The sequence below is a fragment of the Hyperolius riggenbachi genome, chromosome 12, assembly GCF_040937935.1.
Source record: "Hyperolius riggenbachi isolate aHypRig1 chromosome 12, aHypRig1.pri, whole genome shotgun sequence".
NCBI lineage: Eukaryota > Metazoa > Chordata > Amphibia > Anura > Hyperoliidae > Hyperolius > Hyperolius riggenbachi.
Genome location: NC_090657.1, coordinates 107,300,870 through 107,325,503, shown reverse-complemented (window position 1 = coordinate 107,325,503; position 24,634 = coordinate 107,300,870). Strand labels below are relative to the sequence as shown.

At 43.1% G+C, this 24,634-nt stretch overlaps 1 protein-coding gene across 1 annotated transcript in view; it reads left to right on the top strand.

Moving 5' to 3' along the window:
* The window catches only part of KPNB1 (karyopherin subunit beta 1), a 49,520-nt gene extending 44,227 nt beyond the window's left edge, over positions 1-5,293 (top strand). The window contains exons 19-22 of the mRNA XM_068263605.1: positions 237-342; positions 1,778-1,892; positions 3,427-3,588; positions 3,675-5,293. Of these exons, the coding sequence (XP_068119706.1) occupies positions 237-342; positions 1,778-1,892; positions 3,427-3,588; position 3,675 (384 nt within the window). The 3' untranslated portion in view covers positions 3,676-5,293. The remainder of the gene's footprint in view (positions 1-236; positions 343-1,777; positions 1,893-3,426; positions 3,589-3,674) is intronic.
* The last annotated feature ends 19,341 nt before the right edge of the window (positions 5,294-24,634 follow it).

The window sequence follows — 24,634 nt, the reverse complement described above, 5'->3', positions numbered from 1 at the left end:
TGCCATTTTCCTCTGGTACCCACATTTTCAGCTGTAGCCAGTATTTGGTGCATTAAACAGATGTCCCTAGCACCCACATTTACCATTTAGTTGTGCCTGCCCTAATGGAATCAGTGGCCAACGAAACAGTTTGGCTAATCAGTACAGGACCTGCAGTAAGGACTAAAGCAAGTGCTGGCTTTCCTGCCGAGATATCCACCCACACAAATCTGTTATGTTTTTATTGCCCCTTTCAGACTGACTATGACATGGTAGATTACCTAAATGAGCTGCGTGAGGGCTGTCTTGAGGCTTACACTGGAATAATCCAGGGGCTCAAAGGAGACCAAGAGAATGTGCATCGTGAGTATATCTGGAAATATTTTTGCTATTTTTTCATGCTTTCTGCGGGTTGCCTTTGAGCAGGAAATTTAAAGTATTGACCTTGACTTTAAAGAACTCTAAATGTTTTATTTGGCATGCTGTATAGGCCTAACACTTTGACTCCTATCCAGCTTTTAAAACTTGCTTTAACCCTCCTGGCGGTATAAAAAAATCTGCCAGGAGGGAGCGCAGCAGTTTTTTTTTTTTTTTTTTTTTTTTTTTTTTCCCCCTATATCATGTAGCGAGCCCAGGGCTCACTACATGATAGCCGCTGCTCAGCGGCATCCCCCCGCCCTCTTCGATCGCCTTCGGCGATCTCCGATCAGGAAATCCCGTTCAAAGAACGGGATTTCCTGGAGGGCTTCCCCCGTCGCCATGGCGACGGGACGGGATGACGTCACTGACGTCGGGACGTCATTGAGAGTCCCGGGCCACCCCTTGGCGCTGCCTGGCACTGATTGGCCAGGCAGCGCACGGGGTCTGGGGGGGGCCGTGCGGCGCGACGGATAGCGGCGATCGTGCGCGGGGCGGCGGCGGCGATCAGTGTGCTGGCGCAGCTAGCAAAGTGCTAGCTGCGTCCAGCAAAAAAAAAAAATTAAACAAATCGGCCCAGCAGGGCCTGAGCGGCACCCTTCGGCGGCTTTACCGCCAAGGAGGTTAATCGGCTGGTTGACGTGTAGAGATTTTTGAAAAAAAACCACACGTTTTTATGTTTTTGTCTCTCATGGGAGAAAACTCCGGAGAAAACCTAATTGATTCAGGGCCCGTGTTCAGTAGTAGTACTATTTTCAACATTTCAAAGTGCATTATAAGGGAAAGCTGTATGTACAGATTGATTTTAATAACTGTAAGGTGACTGTCTTATTTCACACATCCTGGAGTTCATGTATGGTAATAGAAAAGGCACCTAAAAACACTAAGGACCCTTTTACACTTTATCAGTTGCTCTGTTATAACTGAAAGAGAACTGATTTTCAAAGTAATGCCCATGTTTTCCTATGGCACCTTTCACACTTAACTCATTTTAACTGAAATCTTTTTCACAATGCACTGCTATGGGAAAAACGCGTACTAACGCACACTAACACACACTAACACACACCAACTGATTAAGTGAAAATGGGCCCTAAATGAGGCAGCCATTCCTATCCACTTTGGTTGAGAATCAAGCCTATGTACAGGTGTGTCCAGATTGTTTTGAAGAAAAAAGAATGGCTAGTCAACATCACTAAGAGTCATGTTTGATTGAAAGAAGTTTCAGATAATCTACTGTTCTTAGGTCTGTAGTTAAATTCTGTCAGTGTATTTTACCAAAACAATCACTTTGTTGTAAGATGGCATTGTTGATTTGGATAAAACTAGATTTTTTTTTTTGAGCCTGGGTACTTTTCTAATGGCCTCTTGTTCTCTTCAGCTGATGTGATGCTGGTGCAGCCCCGTGTAGAGTTTATCCTGTCATTTATCGATCATATTGCTTCAGATGAGGATCACACAGATGGAGTGGTAGCTTGTGGGGCTGGCCTTATCGGGTAAGTCACGTTTTTATGGATCTGTCTTGCCTGCTTGAATTTATTTTATAGATGTAAAAGTTTTGTATTTATGTAGAATAATTAGAAGCATGTGCAGCTCCATTTGGGGCCAATGAGAACAGGCAATATCAATTGAAATCTGCTCACTTGAAATCTGCTCACTTGACGTGACCAATGGCTCCTGCCTGGGGAACTTCCTACCGATTGTAAATAAAATTATGCTAATTTGTAGGTGTTTAAAGTACAGTACCTGTACATTCACACTTGCTTTTTGAGTCCTTGGCTCTTTGATGAGATTAATCTTTTATACACTTTTATTATGGGGCAACAAGTATAAGTGGGTCCTTGACACGGCTGAACGATTTTCAGTTTTTAAACCGAAATCGTGATCAGCAGCAAGACTATCTTGATCGTCAAAGCTGTGTTTTTCCCTTTCTGCCACTGGTACCTGCTCTGTCTCCATTTCCCCTCCTCTATTGAGACCCGATCCCCCTCGCTGGATTGCTGTGTGCCGGGCTGCTGTGACGTAGTGGGGAGCGTTGCCCAGTAACCACAGCTGTGCTCTATTTTGAGTGAAAATACATGAACTATTCACCTTTTTCTACCCTCTCACTGCACTCAGAATTTGTATAGCTATCATTTCCTTATCTGTGATGTTTACTATATTCCTGGCAAGGTATCACAAGACAGAAGCTGGCACTTCCATTCCTGAAAATTAACTTTTTCAGGCAGCAAAATAAGTAAAACTGCCTGGTTATGTTATTTTGCCTTCTACATACTTATCTCATCATGTCACATTTTGCCTCAGGTACACTTTAAGGATTTTTCTTCTTCAGGCTGGTATATTGAGGCTTTAAATGACTTTATTAAAAGTAACTTTATATTTTGCTTATTTTACAATGTTCATGTATACATTTAGCTGTTTGCCCAATGTAAAATCTTTCCTTTCTCTGGATTATGTTCCTAAATCTCCTTAACTAAATAGCGTAAACTAAACCGCGCTGGGAAGGCAGGGCTACATACATATGAAATTAAACATTTTTTTGTTTGATGCTGAAACCCGAATTGGAAATGTTACTTAAATTCAATGCCAAAATATAAATCTTGTGACGTGTATAGCACTGCCCAGGCTTTTGCCTAGCCCTTGCAATCCAGCAAGGGAAGAGTTAAGACTTCCTAGATTACTGTAGCTGTTTACCGTAATAAATTGAACATTAGGGATACAGTTTCGGGAAAAAGTTTAGGATGGACCTGCTGTTTGGCTATAAACAAGGAGCATGTGCTGGGGGGAGGAGCACAGCGGTGGAGGATGAAATGGACACCCTGAAGTGATCAGTTATAATGGGTCGCTAAGCTACCATTCCACTATTGGGTCTTTGAAATTCATATGTGATTTTGCATTCGCACATCTGATGTACACAAATTCAGGTGTGTCATCAGGACCTTTTTTTGTCTTGGCAACATCTAAGAGCATTCAGTTTGATGCTTCACTTTGACTGTCACTATTTAATAACTGGTCTCTCTTTTGTTTCAGAGATTTATGTACAGCATTTGGGAAGGATGTCGCGAAGTTGGTGGAGACTCGCCCACTGATCAATGAGTTACTGACAGAGGGTAGACGATCAAAGACTAACAAGACAAAAACTCTTGCTACCTGGGCTACCAAGGAACTAAGGAAACTAAAAAATCAAGCCTGGTATGTGACAGTGTGTGACAAAAATAGTGTTTGACCTGTTGATACTCCTTCTTCTCTCTGACCAGTTTTCTTTTCTTCTTCTTTAGACCACAGTGGCTGGGTGAAGCTGATAACCCACTGGAGATCTCCAACCTATTTGAAAAAAAAAATTATATCCCGGAAGCGAGGAGTGTGAGCGGGTACTGAATGTTTGAGTGAGAGAGTGACTGAGTGAGGCTTCAAACATACCACATGGATAACGCGACCACAGCAGCGCTGTGAGAAGAGCAGACTTCCTGGGAGAAAGGGGGTGAGAGCTGTCACATTGTTAGCCCACCAACTGAGAAGAGCAAGGGCCTGTGGGTCTTCAATAATTGTCTGCTTACACTGCCTTGCGGCCAGGGCAGAGCAGGAGCGACTGGTGTAACGTTATTTTATAATTCATTGTTACATCTGGCCTTTCTTTTCCTTTTTACTATTTTTCCCCAACACCCCCTGCTGAATGAAGAAAAGCAGCCGTTCTCCTGTCGCTGCATTGCCCATCTCCTTTTTTTAAAGCAGGGGGCTGAGCGGAAGGATTCTCAGAGTGAGTGTGTGTGAGTGAGGAGGTTTAGCAGTGTCTACAATCTGAACTTCATGCCGTTTATTCTGGTTCAGAGGAAAAGGTGTTCAATGTTCTAAACGCTTCTCGAGTCATCGGAGAAGGAACAGCATTTGTTTCCAGGTGCACAACACAGTTTCTAGATTACAAAATTGAGGTCTGTTTCTCTAGGTTATTTTAATTTTTTTAACTGTTTCTTTTTCAGAGCACTGCCCAATTTGGTGGGCATGTCTGGTAAGGAAGCAGTTAAGGGAAACACTGGCTAGAATGTTCTGTAGTCCAGTAGTAAGCAAGCTGCAGCCTGTGGCATTAATAATCTACCTTGTCGATCTGTGAAGTGGGGTGGGGGAAGCGGAGAAGTGAATAAGAAAAAAAAAAGTAATAAGAAATCTGTCCACAGGTAACATGCAAAAATCTCAATCCTTTTTTTGGGTTATAAAATATATTAAAATAAAGGCGGAAGGTGCTTTGGAGTGTTTATCTTCCCCATCTGCCCCAGGATTTGAGAAGCAGCCCTGTCCCTAAAACGTGCCAAAGAATCAAAATAAAAGCTCAGAATGTGAAATGACCCCTTCCTGCAGCCAGGGGGCACTGCGGTGCACCACTACAACACATATTGTGTTATCTCTGTGGCTTCTAGCCAGCCCTCCCCCTCCTGGCACTGGAATGATGAAATCGACAATGGTTAAAGTACTTACCGCCTACATACAGTGGAAGCAGACATTTTGGTCTTTCAAGAGGCAGCGTTCTGATTGCTTACTGGGAACTGGCAGCATCTCGAGGCTTCATTCCTTAAAGCGATTGCCTGCATTGTCTCAATTAGTCCAGCAAACAGAATGGCTGTGCCATGGTGTGTTGGTGACCCACGCTTATAGAGGAACTAAAACCATGATTCTATGCTATAGAGCGTGCAATGCTAACTTTTATTTCAGAGTCTAATGTGATATTCAATTTCCTGCACTTAAACCTAAAGGAAAAAACAGAAAAATAGTCAAAAATGCAAAAAAAAGTATATATTATAGATACGGACTGGATGTACGTTGGACCATGGCACTTGTACAAGGTTCTATTTTTTCACTGCAGTTGAACATTAATAAAATGGTGTCAAACATCCCCTGCCCTCCATCTTGTGTTCTTGTTTGATTTGTGAAAGGGTTTTTCAAGGAGCCCTTTTTATTTTCCATTCCCTTTTCCTGTTCAAGTCCAGGTTTTGATTGTTGGCCTAGATGGACCAGTCTTTGACCTACTGGTACAGGCACATGGAGCTCACACGTAGGTGACCATGGGTCACCAGCTAACAAGTCTCATAATAAGCACTCATGAACGTGTCTGCCTCCAATAGTGACATGTCAACCAGACCCTTCTGCTTATGATTCACTGCATCCTGTGACAGGTGTGCCTGTAGAGTGCTCTCAGTAGAATGTATAAATAAGCACATTCTGTCCACATGCATTTTATGTTGAGCTAAAAGCTAAGTGCCCTTGTATGTGGTAGTCACACTGGTTATGGGTCTCAGATCTTTAAGAGGCAGCAAGGTGGTTTGATTTGAGCTTTGGACCCATGCAGATACAGGCAGGACATCACTGGTTTCCTTCTGCGCTTTCTACATTCTTTGTAAAGCACACTGTCTAAATGAGAAATTCAGTAAACTGGTGTCTCTGGTCACTGTTTACTGAATCCCAATCAGGGTCTTCATTACAGAGGTATCTACCAACCAGTGTCCCCTCTGTACTGAGATAAAAGTGCATTACTGCAAGGTGTGCGTGAGAGCTGTTGTGTGGCACAGTGCACCTCTGTCAGACTTTAAAGGGAAACTGAAGTGTGAGGAATACAGAGGCTGCCATCCTTATTCCCTTATAAAAAAAAATGCCAGTTGCCTGGCTGCCATGCTGAGCAATTTAGCTTTGGGTTTTTTATCACACCTGCAACAAGTATGCAGCCAGGGGAGTCTAATCAGAGGCAAAGCATCTGATGTTCATGTTCCTTCTGGTATTGGCATATGTCAGGCAACTGGCTTTTTTTTTTTTTTTTTTTTTTTTAGAGAAAGAAGATGGCAGCCTAAGTTTTTTTTTTTTTTTTTTTTTTTTTTTTTTTTTTTTTTTTTTTTTTCTCCTCTTAACTTCAGGTTTCCTTTAATAGAATTGCCAGTGACCGCTAATCAGGTTCTGCTTTTCAGCCAGTTTTGCACTGTTGGAGAATGAGAGAGAGAGAGAGCATCTGCTAGTCATGGGCCTCAACGCCAATTCATTTCAGGCAGACTCTTGCTGTCTGCAAAGCTGGCGGAATAGAGAGATCAGTGTCATTTGCTAGGTTCCAGATGGATCTGGCAGTGCTGCATCTTTTAGTGTCCTATGCAATCCTTGTTTTTGAAAGCTGTGTTGGGGTTGATGGCATGAAGATTCCTTTAATATGCAAGCTTTAATAAAGTTGTAATAAAGCAGCAGTCCTGTTTCCAGCTTGACTGAAGCTAGGGCTGTTTACTCCCAACAAGGATGAGTATATGGTACTACTAGAGTGAAATCACTGTTTTCACAGGGGAGACTGGGAGAGTGTTGGAAGACTGCCCCTGAGTTTTCCTTCATGTTTCTGGGCTGTGCCATTTGTAGACTTCAAGGAGAATAAACTGTCACACAGTGGCATAAATGAATTCTGTCTGTGTCTCTGCATAACTTTGCCTTCTTTAATTTGTAACTTATGTTCTGTTTCTCAACATTTCATGGGTATGTACCCCTTTTTGAAAGCCTGTGCTGGCCAAATACCCCCTGATATGGTAAACACTATCTCAAGTACCCATCAATACAGATACACTTAATATTAGTACTTGATAATTGTTTCTAATTAGCTGCAATACTAGTTTGGCTCTTGTTTAAAAAGGATTTATTTTCTGAAATGTATTAAAGTGATCCTTAAGTCAAGTATAAAAAATGATTTACTCACCTGGGGCTTCCCTCAGCCCCCTGCAGCTGATCGGTGCCCTCGCAGCCCCTCTGACGCTCCAGGACCCGCCGGCGAAAACACTTCCGGTTTGGCCGTCACTGGCCGACAGGCATGGGAATGCGAGTGATTCTTCGTGTTCCCAGCCTGTATATCGCCCCCTATGCGGCCAAACCGGAAGTGTTCGCCGGCGAGTCCTGGAGCGTCAGCGGGGTTGCGAGGGCACCGATCGGCTGCAGGGGGCTGAGGGGAAGCTCCAGGTGAGTAAATCTTTTTTTTTTTTTTTTTTTTTTTTTATACTTTACTTAGGACATTTAAGCCAGAAAAAAAGAGTTGTACTCACCTGGGGCTTCTACCAGCCCCCTGCAGCAGTCCTGTGCCCTCGCAGCCACTCACTAATCCTCTGGTCCCGCGCTGCCAGCTAGTTTCGTTTTTGCCGACAGACCCGGCAACGTGTAGATTTCTTCGCATTCCTGACTGTAATTAGCGCTATTGCGGGCCGCAGCGCGTACAAAAATACGCGTTGCCGCATATCTATGCGTAGGTAATGCGGCAACGCGTATCTTTGTACGCGTTGCGGCTCGCAATAGCGCTGATTAGTCGGGAATGCAGAGAAAGCTATGCGTGGTCGGGCCTGTCGGCAAAACAAAACTAGCTGGCAACGGGGGACCAGAGGATTAGTGAGTGGCTGCGAGGGCACAGGACTGCTGCCAGGGGGCTGGTAGAAGCCCCAGGTGAGTACAACTAATTTTTTTTTTCTGGCATAAGTGTCCCTTTAAGGATCACTTAAAAATTAATAAAATACATCAAGCCCAAGTACCCCCTGGACCAGTGATCTGCGAAGTTGGCTCTCCTCCAGTTGTTAAACTACAAGTCCTGCAATGCATTGCAGGAGTCTGAAAGCCACAATCATGGTGTATATTAAGGCAAATGGATTGTGGGGACTTGTACTTCCTTAGAGAGTCTGAAGCAAATTTTTTTTTTTTTTTGCTACATTTACCTTTTTAAATTCGCTTCAGTACTCTCATCAGTGGTAAATTGCCGCACCCCTGCCCAAAAAGGAGAGCTGCAGACCCCCCAAATCCCCGGGGGGTGCAATCTGGCCGGCGCTTCCAGGAAGGGGCAGAGCTCTCTGCTGTAGTTCTGCCTCTTCTGATGTCAGGAGAGGCAGAGCTACAGCTCATAGCTCTGCCTCTCAGGGCAGCACAATCCACGACCAAGTTGGTCGTGGATGTTTGCCAGGGGGTTTGCAGACCTCATTTTTGGCGGGGATGTGGCAGTTTACTGCTGATGAGACTTCTGAAGTGACTAAAAGGTAAATATATAGCAAAAACATTTTGCTTCAGTCTCTAACAGCTGGAGAGCAAAGTTCGCAGATCGCTGCACTGGATCTATACCCTGGAGTATGTGTACCATGTGTTGAGAACCTAGATACGTAACAGATGTCATTCTCACAAAGCATACAAAACTACTTGTCTGATTAGGAGTTAATGCAGTGAACTTCAGGTAGTACTGGTTTCTCTTTGCATGGCACCAGAGAGATTGACATTACCCACTTAGGCTTAACATGGTACCTGCTGCACTATAGCAATAGCCTGTACAGAACATAGAGTAAGGACACTGTATGCTCAGAAAATAAAGCCTTCTGGTTTGCTATTTTGTATAGTATAAATTTAATTACACTTGCCTGCAAAAATACATTGAAATGTAACTGCTGCTTTGACAGCCATTGTAATGTGTACTTGATTATTCTATTAACGTACCACTATCACAAAATGTATAAAAAAAAGGACTGATGCACATTAGAGAAAGAAAGTAGCAGAAAGAGTTAATCTAAACAGGAGTGGTTTTTTTAACTATTAACATGAGACGCTGTATCAGTAATTTTTACTTTTTGCTTTTCATTTTGCAATTGTTATCCTTTAACTACTCTGTGCTACTCTCAGTAGCTGCCTATAAGCATGTTGAGCAGACTGTCAATCTATTTTTATTTTTATTTTTATTTTTTTACCTTTGCATTATAATCCTCTTCAATCTTCTTCTTGACTTACACATTTGGGTAAAGTGGGCCTGATACCCTGGTGTCATTTATTTGATGAGATCTTGGATTGAAAAACTATTGGGATTGGCCTGATTCTCTATCCCATCCTCAACTCACAGGTGAATTCTCCACCAATTGGGCTTTCTTTGGGTGGTACATTTTGCTAACAATTTTTTTTTCTAAATGCATTTTAGCAGGAATATTAAAAGAATGGAAAAACCTTCTGTTTTCAGCCATTATAGCTTTAAAATAATACACGCTCCCAATTAAAATTCACGTATTTTATTTGCCCTGGTTATTACACCATTTAAATTATATTTTTATTTGGAAATAAAAGTGCATTTTTTAATTTGCGTCCATCACTTCTATTTAAAAAAATTATAGTAATATACTCTTGACATGCATATTCAAAAGCGTTAAGACCCTTTGGTAACTATTTTGTTTTGAATTGACATAAAACTTACGAATTAGGTGTAGTATGGATAATTCATAGAACATTAGTAGCAAAGAAAAGTCTATTTTTTTTTTAATGACCTTGCATCATTCTGTAAAATGTGCAGTTTACAAACACTCTATTTTAAATTATGAAATATAACAGAGCTAATGATCCTTTGAACGTTCCTGCAGTAGAAGCTTAGACATGTTTTCTTTTTTAAATCTTAAGAGGACACAGAGACATGTTCTGTGCATAATCGCATGCCTCTGTGTCTATTGCTGCCGTGCTGCACCCCCTCCCCCGGGCGCGTCTGCTTTGCCCCCCTGAAAATATTGCCAGGCTAATGACAATCTGCTTGTCGCTAGCCTTCTGTTTACCTGAAGCTTGTCAGTCATCTTTGGCTCCTCCACCTCTGCCCCCTTTGCTCCCTGTAACCTTCCTCTCATCGAAAGCTAAGCTGCGACCCAGGAAGTACTTGGGTTATACAGTTTACACATCCTGGCAGAATTTGATTTCTTAGCCATTTTTCATGGAATAACACAACTCTCTTCACTTGAGTTGGCTGAAGCCATTTATTGTCAAACTGTTTACTTTTTTTTTTAAATCCTAATCACTACCCAAATGTCTGTGATCAAAAGTTTAAATATCCCAGTGCTTAAAGAGAACCCGAGGTGTGTTTAAAGAATGTTATCTGCATACAGAGGCTGGATCTGCCTATACAGCCCAGCCTCTGTTGCTATCCCAAACCCCACTAAAGTCCCCCTGCACTCTGCAATCCCTCATAAATCACAGCCATGCTCTGAGGCTGTGTTTACATCTGTAGTGTCAGTCTCAGCTGCTCCCCGGCCTCCTGCATAGCTCCGGTCCCTGCCCCTGTCCCTTCCCTCCAATCAGCAGGGAGGGAAGTGATGCAGGCGGGGACTGGAGTTCTGCAGGAGGCGGGGAGAGCAGCAGACTGACACTATAGAGATAAACACAGCCAGCTCTGACAAGCTGTTTGTCAGCAGCGTGGCTGTGATTTATAAGGGATTGCAGAGTGCAGGGGGATCTTAGTGGGGTTTAGGATAGCAACAGAGGCTGAGCTGTATAGGCAGATCCAGCCTCTGTATGCAGATAATATTCTTCAAACCCACCTCGGGTTCTCTTTAATACTATGTGTTGCCTCCTTGACAGCTTGAAGTCTTTTCTGGAAGTTGTGGATGAGGCTCCTTTTATTTTCTTCTCTGCCCATTCTTCCTCCAGTTTAGTCTCATCACTCCACGTGACTTTGTACCAGAAGGTTTTAGTCTTGTCTCTCTACTGTTTGGCATATTATAAGTGGGATATTTTGTGCCAGTTGAGTAGCAATGGCTTTCTTCTGGCAACTCGACCATCCAGAAGAACAAAAAGAGGGAGAAGTGCTCCTTAGTAAAGTAATGTTTAAAGAGAATCTGAAGTGGATTTTAAAATAAACAAAACAACAAATCGGCAGATAAATGTTCTACAAAACAAATGAGCCCATTACTGCATCGCTGGTTTATCCACTTTGTCTGCAATTTAATTTTGAAAATCTGTTTCCTTGTTAAAGATGGCTGTGCCCTCTGGACTGTTTCCAGGTCACAACCTATCCTGTATGGCTGTGCTCTGGTGCATATGCGGGCATACGCCGTGCGTCTATTGCATCACCCTTTTTCCTTGCTGAGTTTGTGAGGGACTGATTGCGTGCACACATGAGGGGTGGAATCATTATTAAAAGGAGGTGGCAATTGAATGGTGAAGTGGCAGAGCTATGGAAAACTGCTGCACCTTCCTGGTAGCAAATTCTGCGACCAGGATGGTTGTGGAAAGTATTTTATACATTTCTGGGTGCAAGAATGCTCGTTTTTCAGCGGGATGTGGCAAAAACTCAGCAACTGATTATGAAGATTGATTTATAAAAACAGGTTTACAAAAATTGCTTCGGTTTCTCTTAAAAGCATGCAATAAAAGATGCACTTGATAAATATGGTGAAAACTGCTACACACCACAATCTTCAGACAGTGCTCGACAGGTTCAGCAAGCCCACTGTAACCAGGAAAGAAGACGGTGCTCTGCAATTGTCCAGATAAAAAGCCACTTTATTTTCTGATGTATCCACAAAGAATCAACATGTTGCATAGCTAACATGGTTTGAACGTTTAGTTATTAATCGTAGCTGGTTATACTGACACATTTACCAGAATATATGTTAGAGGAAAAATGTACCACCCACATTCAGCCCACATAGGGGTGGAGATATTAAGTGGGAAATGGTGCATTAACCCTGATCAGCCCTCTTACACAAATGTTATGTGATGAAAACACATAACACAGTATAAAATAATATCCCCTAAGAAAATGGAGAGTTAAGACAGTATGAAAGCAGTTTCAGGAGCAAAAATTAGTGCGCAAAAGCAACAGATACATTATTTTTTTTTTTAGGATCATGAATTTGAAAAGGGCCCATGATGTACTCAGTGCACTTATACTCTCAGGGTCAGGTCCCACGTGATATTTAGTCCATGTGGTGTCCTAATACCTACAGTCCTGGCCAAAAGTTTTGAGACTCAAAAATATTACTTTTCACAAAGTTTGCTGCTAAATTGCTTTTAGATCTTTGTTTCAGTTGTTTATGTGGTGTACTGAAATATAATTCTAAGCACTTCATACATTTCAAAGGCTTTTATTGACAATTACATGAGATTTATGCAAAGAGTCAGTATTTGCAGTATTGGCCCTTCTTTTTCAGGACCTCTGCAATTCGACTGGGCATGCTCTCGATGAACTTCTGGGCCAAATCCTGACTGATAGAAACCCATTTTATCATAATCACTTCTTTGAGTTTCTCAGAATTAGTTGTTTTTTGTTTGTCCACCCGCCTCTTGAGGAATGACCACAAGTTCTCAATGGGATTAAGATCTGGGGAGTTTCCAGGCCATGGACCCAAAATTTCAACGTTTTGGTCCCCGAGCCACTTAGTTATCACTTTTGCCTTATGACACGGTGCTCCATCGTGCTGGAGAATGCATTGTTATTCACCAAACTGTTGGATTGTTGGAAGAAGTTGCTGTTGGAGGGTGTTTTGGTACCATTATTTATTCATGGCTGTGTTTTTTGGCAAAATTGTGAGTGAGCTCACTCCCTTGAATGAGAAGCACCACACATGAATGGTCTCAGGATGCCTTACTTTTTGACATGACACAAGATTGATGGTAGTGCTCACCTTTTTTTTTTTTTTTCCTCCTGACAAGCCTTGGTACTTATCTGTTAGCCGGGCGCATCCGGCAGGTGGCGCTGTTGTAGCGAATTTCGATGCGCTGGGTTGTATCTAATTCCATTCATACTTCAATGTAGTACTGTGTGAATGGAAGCGCCGCAGGTGGTGCTAATTACATTGATACGTTGATCACAATACAGTGTTAATGGCAAGGAATACATTGTATTTGAAGTGGCTGGCACTTTTTTACATGGAATTCAAATGAAGACGGCGGCAATGTAACAGATGAAGCTGCCGCCTTCCTCTGTTCTTCTTCTCCCCCTTTGCCCTTCTCTCGCTTCTACAATGCTGGCAGCCTGCGGGGACATGCGTCTCCTCCCAGAGTCGTTCGTCGCGGCAGGGAATCCTGCTTGTTTCCTTGCGACGAACGACTGTGGGGGGGACAGGTGTGCCCCCCCAGCTGGCAGGGTTGTATAGTTGAGAGAGGGCAAAGGGGGAGAAGAACAGACTAAGGCGGCGGCTTCATCTGTTACATTGCCGCCGCCTTCATTTGAATTCTATTAAGTGCCAGTGCCGGCCACTTCAAATGCAATGTATTCCTTGCCATTTAGGGCCCTTTTCCACTACGGCGTTTGCGATGGCTGAATCGCAAAACCGCAAACCGCTAGTGATTTTACAAATCGCTACAGTTTGCTTTTAACATAGGAATCGCGGTAGGTCATTTCCACTACCGCGATTCGTTTTTGACCTGATCGCGATTGCGCGGCGGAGCGATTATTGCCGCGATTTTGCTATGCAGTGCTTAGCATAGCAAAATCGCGGCCGCAAACGTCGGGAAATCGCCGGTCATTTTTTACATTTTGCGATTCAGCAATCGCTAGCGTTCAGCGCGAACGCTAGCGACTGCTAATGGAAAAGGGCCCTAACACTGTATTGTTATCAACGTATCAATGTAATTAGGGCCACCTGCGGCGCTTCCATTCACACAGTACTACGTTGAAGTATGAATGGAATTACATATAACCCAGCGCATTGAAATTCGATACAACAGCGCCACCTGCCGGATGCGCCCGGCTAACTGATAAGTACCCAAGCCTTTTTCCAGATGCCCCAAACAATCGGAAAGGGGCTTCATTGGAGAATATGACTTTGCCCCATCAGCAGTCCATTCACCATACTTTCTGCAGAAGATGTTCATGATGTTTTTTAGGGGAGAGAAATGGCTTCTTTGCTGCCCTTCTTGACACCAGGCCATCTTCCAAAAGTCTTCGCCTCGCTGCGTGCAGATGCGCTCACACCTGCCTGCTGCCATTCCTGAGCAACCTCTGCACTGGTTGCACTCCGATCCCGCAGCTGAATCCTCTTTAGGAGACGATCCCAACACTTGCTGGACTTTCTTGTATGCCCTGAAGCCTTCCTAACAAGAATTGAACCTCTTTCCTTAAACTTCTTGATGATCCTATAAATTGTTGATTTAGGTGGAATCTTGGTAGCCACAAATTCCTTGCTTGTGAAGCCATTTTTATGCAACACAATGATGGCTATATGTGTTTCTTTGCTGGTCACCATGGTTAACAATGGAAGATCAATGATTTCAAGCAACACCCTCCTTATAACATGTCAAGTATGCCGTTCTAACCCAATCAGCCTGACATATTGATCTCCAGCCTTGTGCTCGTCAACATTCTCACCTGAGTTAACAAGACTATTACTGAAATGATCTCAGCAGGTCCTTTAATGACAGCAATGAAATGCAATGGAAAGGTTTTTTGGGGATTCAGTTAATTTTCATGGCAAAGAAGGACTATGCAATTCATCTGAACATTTCACAACATTTTGGAGTATATGCAAATTGCTATTATAAAAACTTAAGTGACTCTGAATTGAATTAACTAACGTGATTACTATAAAGCACCTTACATAGTGCTAAACTGCCGCTATCCCGCGGTAAAAAAACCCAAATCCCCTACTGCAAAATCCATGACTTTCTTGGTCGTGGATTCAGCTGCTCATGGAGGCAGAGCTATTAACTGCAGCTCTGCCTTCATGCGCGTCAATCGCCGCATGGATCTCCGCCTCTCCCCGCCCTTCTCTGTGAAGGCAGATTGAGAGGGGGAGATCAGCCGGGATCAGCTCTGCCTCTTCAGGAAGCGCTCCCCGGGCACCACGGAGGGGATTTGGGGGGTAAAAACCCCTCATTATGCCACGGGATAGCAGCGGTTTAGCACAAAGTACGGTGCTTTATCGCATGCTAGTTCATTCACTTCAGTCTCTTTAAGCACCAACTTTTCTAATTTCCAATATTTTTTACAATCTCAAAACCTTTTGGCCAGGACTGTAGATGGAAAATCCACATTGTTTCCCGTCTCAACAATTTTTATACAAGTCTCCCCTAGATGGGGGTGGTGTCTTTCTAGCCTTTGGAAACTAAAACCTTATATGTTGCCTCCATGCACATTGTGGAAATGTTTTGAAATATTTGTGGACAACCATCCTTGTCCCAGGCAATGTTCTGCTATTCTCTGATGTAACAGTCGTGTAGTACATCAGATATATTGTATATCAGGGGTCCCCAAACATTTTGGGTCGAGGGCCAGGTCAACATACTTCAGGCTGCTGGGGGGCTGGAGTATACATAAAATGATGTAGAAGTCTTTGCGGGTCAGACAATGAAGCATACCTAGGTCACAACCTGCAGTGGACAGCAGTGTCACCTGATGTGGAATTTGATTAGAAACCAGTGAATTACTGCTTTCTGGCTTCAATGTGGATGGGTGGCGCCAGCACTGCTATTCTATATGCAGACCACCAATATTTAAAGATGTAGCTGCCCACATCTATAAGTTAATACAATTTGTGTGTGGAGGGCCGGTTAAAAAGCCTCGGGGCCACATTCGGCCCGCGGGCCTTAGTTTGAGGACCACTGTTGTATATGCATAAACGACATGTGCCGAGATATACCACATATTTGGTGTCACAGCTGATGAATTGTCGGATGTTAAAACTGGCCGCTCATGACAGAGGCTGCCGACCGGGACTTCTGATGTACGTGGGAATATCGACATTTAAAGGAACCTGTAACAGAGAGCCACATGGTGGATTTCGTCGCCGAATAAATAGTGGTTGGTATCTTTTTATACATAAACCACGCGGAACGATTTCACCTGATGTAGGTGTGGGCACACAGAAGTTCGTTGGGGGTAAGCTTGCATACCACTAACATCCCACAGACCACTATCAGCCACGGTATCAAGAAAGGCTGTCCCCTATGGACACGTTGGCAGGCATCTCTGCCCAACTACAGGCATTTAACTACTGTTGTACAGTAAGTGTACCTTTTTTATTGTGTTTTGAATATTGAACTGTTACTTCACTTCAGAGCACTCACCCCTCTTTTTGTTCTACTTTACAAGTCTACCATACAGCTTGGGTATTTAGCTGCTAGAGTGTCGCCACCATTGGTTTTTTTGCTGACATCCCTGGTTTTGTAGTGCATGATTTCCCATCTCTTTGTTTCCAATTTGAGCATACAGCCCATCTTCAAGCGCCTCCTTATGTTGCATCTAGAAACTGCCACACCACATTTTTTCAGAGTCCTGTATTTCACCTGAAGTTATTTGTGCAATTTTCCTTGCATGCCAGCCTTTTTTTTTTTTCTGGCAGTTGTGGCTGAAATTCTAGTTGGTTTCAACAGAACTTATAATTTTCCACTATTTAATGAGTTTGAGCACTGCTAACTGAGGCGTTTGCCACGCAGTTCAGCCTCCCGTCTGCCACCCGCCAGTGCAATCTGGTGCAATTGAAATGCAGCCGAATTGCAGCAGTTGTAACGCCACGTGTCTCAAGCATTGACGTGTGGTGGTGTTACTGGGCGACGAAGGTACTTTACATGTCTAGTCTGAGCGCAGATGCGGCAGCGCTCAGATCTCACTATGTGGGGTGCTGCCTGTACAGTGCCGCTGCAGAAGAGCAGCTGACAGGCGGTGACTTCATTGCTTATCAGCTGCCCATGTGAAAGGGGCCTAACATTCTCAATTCCTTGGTTATCCCTTTCCTGTTTTATAGAATTCAACTATCTATTCCTGCAGATCCTTTGACATTTCACCAAAAAAACATCCGTGCAGCATTGGATGAAAGGTGCAAGGGTCTGTCAGGAGTCTAGAAACTTTTATACACACCCACTTATTACAAGCAAACAGATCAGAGGTGAAGATGGTTAACTTTAATAGTGATTAAACCCATTAATGTCAAGTGTGCATCTTATCAGGCCAAATTACCAGGGTATGTAAATTATTGATTAGGGTTCTTTGTGTAGTGATTATGATTTATGAAGCGTAAACAAAGTGTTATCATATTCTATGAAAAATGGTTAAAGGACTCTTGAGGTGAAATAAAAAAGCAATCTTTACTTACCTGGGGCTTCTTCCAGCCCTTAAATGTCTTCTGAGTCCTTCGCCGGTGCTCCCTGCTGGCCACCTGTTATGCTTCTGCGCATGGGTGGGTGAGCGGCCATGTCATCAGGTGCAAAAGAGACACTAAGAGACCAATATAGTGTAGTATGTAGAGGGTAAGTTAGTACAATGAAAAGATGAGACAATTATACTCACAAACACGGGTCACCGCTAAGGTATAAGGTAACCACTGTAAATGCAGGTGAGGAGATTAGGCCTGTCCTCACTCAGGGTTAAAATGTCGCTCTCTGTAGAAAGGAAGAAAGATAGAGGTGGGTCCCCCTTCCTCCAAAAAGCAGACTAGACAACTGTCTGTCATAAATAAATAAATATTTTATTGGTAATTATTTATGTCATCAGGTGCATACTGCGCCTGTGCCAACTAACTGCGTGCTTATGCGCAGCCGGCCGTGTGTTTCAATGCATACGCCGACTGGTGGAACAGTGGGGGACTGCGGCGAGGGACATCTAGGGGCTGGAAGAAGCCCCAGGTAAGTAAAGATTGATTTTTCTTTTCACCGCGGGAATCCTTTAAGAAATTTTAAATTCTGCCAGAGTATGTAAACTTATGAGTACAACTGCTCTTCCATTGGTGCTCTACCATTGGATGTACCAGTGGTAGAGCACCATATAAAATGATATACAGCTGAAAACATTATACTTGGAGAAGGACATGGGAATACTAGCTGATAACAGGCTCGTAGCTAAAGCAGTTGTAGCTAAAGCAAATACAATTCTGGGATGCATAAAATGTTAAATAAAATCTTGAGATGCTAGTATATTACACCCTCTGTATAAATCACTTGTGAGGCTGCAGTATGGGATATAGTTTAGAAAAGACATTGACCTACTAAAATGGGTACAAACATGGGCAACTAAATTAATCAGAAGAATCTCGCTTACTAAGATAGGTTGGACAAACTGGCCTTAATGAGCTTAGGGGAAAAAGGGCCTGATCGGTCACCTGATTAATATGTATAAATACAGCAGAGGGCAACAAAAAAAGCTTGGCAGATTAGCTTTTTGTTCCTTGGGTTGTACAAAGGATAGAGGGGCATGATCTGCGTATGGAGGAAGAAAGTTTTAGGCATGCATTTACAAAAGGATTCTTTATAGTGAGAGTGCTTCAAATCTGGAATATCTTACCTCAGGAAGTAGTTATGGCAAACTATATCTGCATTTAAAGAGGACGTGGATCCTTTCCGGTTGAAATTGAATGAGGGATGTCTTTTTTTCAACCAAACTGTTACTATGTAATTTTATTGACTAAACTGCGGTAATCAAATTATTGTGTGCCTTATGCTAGATGAGTAGAGCATAATGCAACATACTAATACTGCATACACTTGTAAATATGTAAATCATATAATGAAGATGTCTGATTACAAATAGACACTGTGAACTTAAAAACATCCGGGGGGAGGTATTTACCTCGGGAAACCTTTGGATCCTATTTAGGCTCCTCCCGTTGTCGTCCATCCCACAGTGGCAGTGCTTGATGTGTGGTTGGACATCACCAATACTTATGCATGTTCATATGATAAATTACATCAGAATCACAAACACTAGGAAGAGATCCCTGCCCTTGTGAGCTTACAGTCTAGAGCAGGGGTCCCCAACCTTTTCCGACCACTTTCTGACCAAATTTTTTCCCGGTGCATGCGACCTAGTGCACAGTGTTGTGCGCAGCGGGTTACGGGGGGGAGGGGGGCTGGGGTGCGGCAGCATAGCTAGCATAGTTGCCCCAGTATAGGGAGTTTAGTTGCCCCAGTATGGCTAATATAGTTACCCCAGTATAGCTAGTATAGTGCCCAGTACAGCGCCCTAGTATGGGTAGGTGGTGCCCCTCCCCCCGCCGCTCCTGTTACCTTATGAGCGGGCGGTCGCTTCCTTTCTTATATTACCCCGTAGCCGCTCTCCTCTTAGCAGCATCTCCTATTACAGCAGCGCATCTTGTGGCTGCTGTAAGGATAGAAGGAAGCAGGGCAGCGGCTTCCTGTAGCGGCGATATGCATCGCCGTTACCATGAGAACCGCTGCCCTGCTTCCTTCCCTCATTACAGCAGACCCCTGGTCTAGAGCCTTCAGATGATTTACATATTCAGCAGTGATGCATCATGGAAAATGATTATTGGTCATGTAATGAATAGCAGAGGCCTTCTGTTTTAAAGAGGAGCCATCAGCCATACTATATAAGTAGATAAATACTTGCTCTACTTACATAACATATGTATTGCACTGTCCACGTTTTGATTTTAGTGATTTTTCTATAGTTAAAATGTAGAATCCTAAGAAGTTTTTTTTCTCTTTTTTAACTGTCTATCTTGAAGCCAATCCTGATGTCATTTCCTCCCTTACTCTCCTCTGCCTGATTGTGTATGCATCCCCGGCCCTCCTCCCTGTCTTCAGGCACTCCCACCCAGCTCTGAAATAGAAAGTGCATTGTCTCAGCATGAGAAATATTGGCCAATCAGAGAGGAACAGAGGTGTGGGAGGGGAAAATGGGGGGGAAAGTGGCTTCAGCCAATCAGGCTGCATTAGTTAAGTCTCAGTGGAAAATAAGCAAAAAAAAGACAACTCAACATGCCCTGCAACTTTACTTTGCGCGGCAATGTACCAAATAAGAGTCGGGTAAACGGGGGAATGATCATTTATCAACAAGAAAAATAATAGTGATTTCAAACTTTTGGATTGCCTATAACTTGTTTACCAGATAAAAAATAAAGAATTGATTTTATGCCCATCAGTTACACTTTAAGAAGGTAAAATATGTAAGGGCAATTTTACACTGCAGGTGATTGCACGTCGTGTGCGCTGTGGCAAATCAATAATGCAGTGGCTCCCTATGAGAGCATTCACACTGTATTGTTTGCGATTGCCAAAGCGCTGCAGAAAAAACATTTTCAGCATTTTTTTTTCAATGTGAAACAGCCCTAAAATAGCACAGCTGGAACTGAATACAACGCTAGTCTAGTTTAGGTGACCCACCAGGAAACTTCATAGGAAAATTTCACTAATGTGATTGAACTGACAGGACCCTTTTGAACTGCTAGATTTTAGATAGGTTGTTATAAACTATGCCTATTCTGTTCAGCCAATCACAACGCTTCTGTGACTGGAGAACTGTTAATTATGAGGTTTCCTGCTGGGTCCCCTAAACTACACTAGCACCCTGAATACACCTTGTGGTGCAGAAGATTCACTATCACTTAGGGTGTGTGCAACAACACTTTACATTGTCCTGACAAGCCCTGTAATGTATTGCCACTTTGCCAGTACAGGTCGCATTTCAGTCTGAGAGTGAGATTTGTTAATACAACACTCTATATTCGTTAGTGAGAAGACCTTCATGCTTTTTTCATATTGATTCTTCCCAGATTCCAGCATTCTCAGTTTTCCCATCATAGTCTGTTTTTTCTAACTAGCTTGTATCAATCAAACAAAATAGCAGTTCATGTTCTCTTCAATTTGTGTACATTAAACAGAACCCCCTCGAAGGTATTTTATATCAATTCACCTCTTGTATTTGTCATTGCACTTAGGCTGGGTTAGCTGGTAGATTATTACTCTGCTAATTTAATTGGAAATTCCAGTATTTAAATTATTTTAGGCCTCTTGCACACTACATGCAATTCCAATTTTTGTAGACGATCTGATTTTTGATTCCTATTAAAAAAAAAAAGTACTGCATGCTGCTACGTTTTTATTTGGAATAAAAAAAATCGGATCATATAAAAAAAAAAAATCGGAATCGCATGACGAGTGCAAGAGGTCTGAGTCATTTCAGCATGGCGGTCATTGCAAAACACTTATTCTGTCAATTTTTTTTTTTTTTAAGGAAATGTTTGGTCTGCGCCCTGGCTCCTCTGGTGATTTTCGTCCCCTTCCTCCTGTATGTGTGTGGTCTTCTCTGGTTTGCCCTGTGTCTGTTGACGTTTGGCTCCGATTGCTGTTGGGGCTTTGGTCCTCCCTCTGCGGCACCCCTGCACACAGCATGTTTGCTATTGAATTATTGATTTTTGTTTGCTAGTTCAGCATTTATATTGGGGTTACCCGACCTGAGATTCAGGCTGTTTTTCATGATACCCCTAGTTATATCTAATAAAAGGGTTTGTTCATGCTGGCTCTAATTTGACAAATTCTAGATATATATATTATTGTCTTATATAATTTTTGTATTAATTTTTCTACTTTTCTAAATCCCTTCCTCTATTTGAGAGTAGTGGGAATATTTAGTTGCGAAGTATATGTATGTTAGGCGCGCATGTGCTGTCTGCTCGCATCGCCCAGTTACAGCCTCTTACCGTCCTCCACTATTTACCATCTGCGCGTGTGAGTATCACACGCCGGAGCTGTTTACATTTGTTCCCAGCTCCGCCCCATAGTGCTGGATTGGTGGTGGCCTCCCTGGGTTGGATGACGCACACGCTTGCCTGTTGTGAATGGCTGCGTGTGTGTATTTAGGCAGGGCACGGATGTGACGCCTACCACGCCTCCCTTTGAGAAAGCCGGAAGTCCCGGCGAAACATGTCAGGGCACCTGGCGTGTCACGGACCTCGCACACGATGCTAGCCAGACCTGTCCTCTGCTGCTCTTTGCCTCTGCCCCCCACTGGCTGCTGGGGTTTGTTGTCCGCCGCTGGCAATCTTTGGTAACCTCCGGTCCTGCCTTGCACCAGCTACTGCAGAAAGTCATTTTGTTTGCGGGGGTTTGCTGCATGCTGCTGACTCTCCTTGGCAATCCCTGGTCCTGTTACACATTTGCTGTTGCGGAAACGGACACACTGAGGAATCTATCATATGACAAGCCGACTCCTGGAACTCTAGTGTCTCTCCCCTAGCCGTGAGCTCCGGCAGTGGGTTGAGAGACCAGGAATCCAAGCCTCTTCGTGTCACCATCTGCTGCTTGGAGTGGGTACAGTATACAAGTCCATTCCTTTCTGTTTCTGTTGCAGTACGAACTGTCGCTTACATGGCATGGGTGCATTATCTGCTGTAACTACTTGCATGAGCTCTTTTCACTAACCCGAAGGTAGGCCCTGGCTCCTGGGTCATATACTTTTCCTGCATATATACCTTCTAACAGCTTGCTACCAAACCGCTTTCTTCTGCAGCTTACACTATTGCTGGGATTGAATTTGACATTTTATTTTTTTGTCATACTGGACTGGCCACAATTGAAATTTCCTTTTTTTTTTTTGGGGATCCCTGACCACAATAGGTGGTCACAGCTAGGAATGGGTATATGAGGATACATGAGTTGTGGTGGTGCTGAGTGTCTGGCTGCATTTTGTGTGCGATACCTTTTTAATGTTTTTTGCACAAGTAATTAATTAAAGTATTTTTGTATTTTTACAACTAACCAGTTTGTCTGAGTTTATTGCATATGCCGCCCAATCCCCCATTTTCCTTGACTTTTACGTTACATGTTCTCTTCAATTTGTGTACATTAAACAGAACCCCCTCGAAGGTATTTTATATCAATTCACCTCTTGTATTTGTCATTGCACTTAAGGCTCATACACACATCAGACTATAGTCTTTGGAAAATGAAAGATCACAGACCAATCTTACCACCCTTCATGTAGTATGAGAGCCATACTCTACACAGTCTTTTCTATGGAGCTGAACTTCACATCAGAAAAAAATCTTTGCAAGATGCTGCACACACAGATGCTGTACAGACACAAAAGATCAGTATCTGCAAAAGATCTGTTCCTGCCAAAAATCCATTCCTGCAAATTGCAATGATAGTCTATGAGATCTGCAGATCATCATACACACATGATTTAACTGACATTGATCTGCAGATCAAGCAATCATCTGCAGATCTGAAAATCCATCCTGGTGGATCTGATCTGCAGATGAATGTCAGTTAAATCATGTGTGTATGATGATCTGCAGATCTCATAGACTATCATTGCAATTTGCAGGAATGGATTTTTGGCAGGAACAGATCTTTTGCAGATCCTGATCTTTTGTGTCTGTACAGCATTTGTGTGAGCAGCCTCTTGCAAAGATTTTTTTTCTGATGTGGAGTTCAGCTCCATAGAAAAGACTGTGTAGGTATGGCTCTCATACTACATGAAGGGTGGTAAGATTGGTCTGTGATCTTTCATTTTTCAAAGACTATGGTCTGATGTGTGTATGTGGCCTTAGGCTGGGTTAGCTGGTAGATTATTACTCTGCTAATTTAATTGGAAATTCCAGTATTTAAATTATTTTAGGCCTCTTGCACACTACATGCAATTCCAATTTTTGTAGACGATCTGATTTTTGATTCCTATTAAAAAAAAAAAAGTACTGCATGCTGCTACGTTTTTATTTGGAATAAAAAAAATCGGATCATATAAAAAAAAAAAATCGGAATCGCATGACGAGTGCAAGAGGTCTGAGTCATTTCAGCATGGCGGTCATTGCAAAACACTTATTCTGTAAATTTTTTTTTTTTTTTTTTAAGGAAATGTTCTTGTGTGACAAACACTCGCCAATCCCACCTTACTATGCCACAGTTGCCATTCAGGTCTCATCCACTGGGGGCTTCTGAAGGCGAATACACTGTGAGCAAAGCACATGTTTAAGATTGGATGGTGTGCCCATACATGATACAATCTCGATTGTATCTACAATTGGTAAAAAAGTTATCAACTTTGCGCTGAAAATCTGGTATTTTGATGCCACCACTCTCCAGATTGAAAAGAGGTAGAGAGACCTCTGATTAGCTATTCCTAAAAAGAAGAAAACTGTTATTTGCAACTAGAGGTGTACCGAACGGTTCGCCGGCGAACGGTTCCAGGCGAACATTGGGGGTTTGCGTTCGCCTGCGCCAGGCGAACTTTTCCGGAAGTTCGATTCGCCCCATAATGCACTATGAGGGTCAACTTTGACCCTCTGCATCACAGTCAGCAGGCACATTGTAGCCATTCAGGCTACAGTAAGCCCTGGAGCCCCCCCTTATATAAGGCAGCCTCCGGCGGCCATTACAGTCACTCGTGTGCCTGCTAGAGAGAGGAAAGGGACAGCTGCTGCAGACTTTTTCTCTTAGGGACAGATTAGTTAGTTTCTAGGCTGCTTTGCTTGTTCCTGACTGATTAATATTGCTTTTAAAGCACCCAGCAACAGCTCTTTTCAGAGCTCAACCTGTACATTTTTTTTTTCTGACACTTTTGTTGCATGCACAGCCTTGCTAATTGATAGTGTGTGTGCCACTGCCAGCAGCCCAGCACATTCAGTGACTGACTGCCTGTGTGTGTGACAGGGAGCTGCACGTTGTACTACCCAGTACTGCATATACCCCAGTACCTGTTGTGTTTACTTAACCCACCTCATCACTGCATATACCTAGCTTTGTGTTGAGTGAACCCAGCTCACTGCATCTAACTACCCAGTAC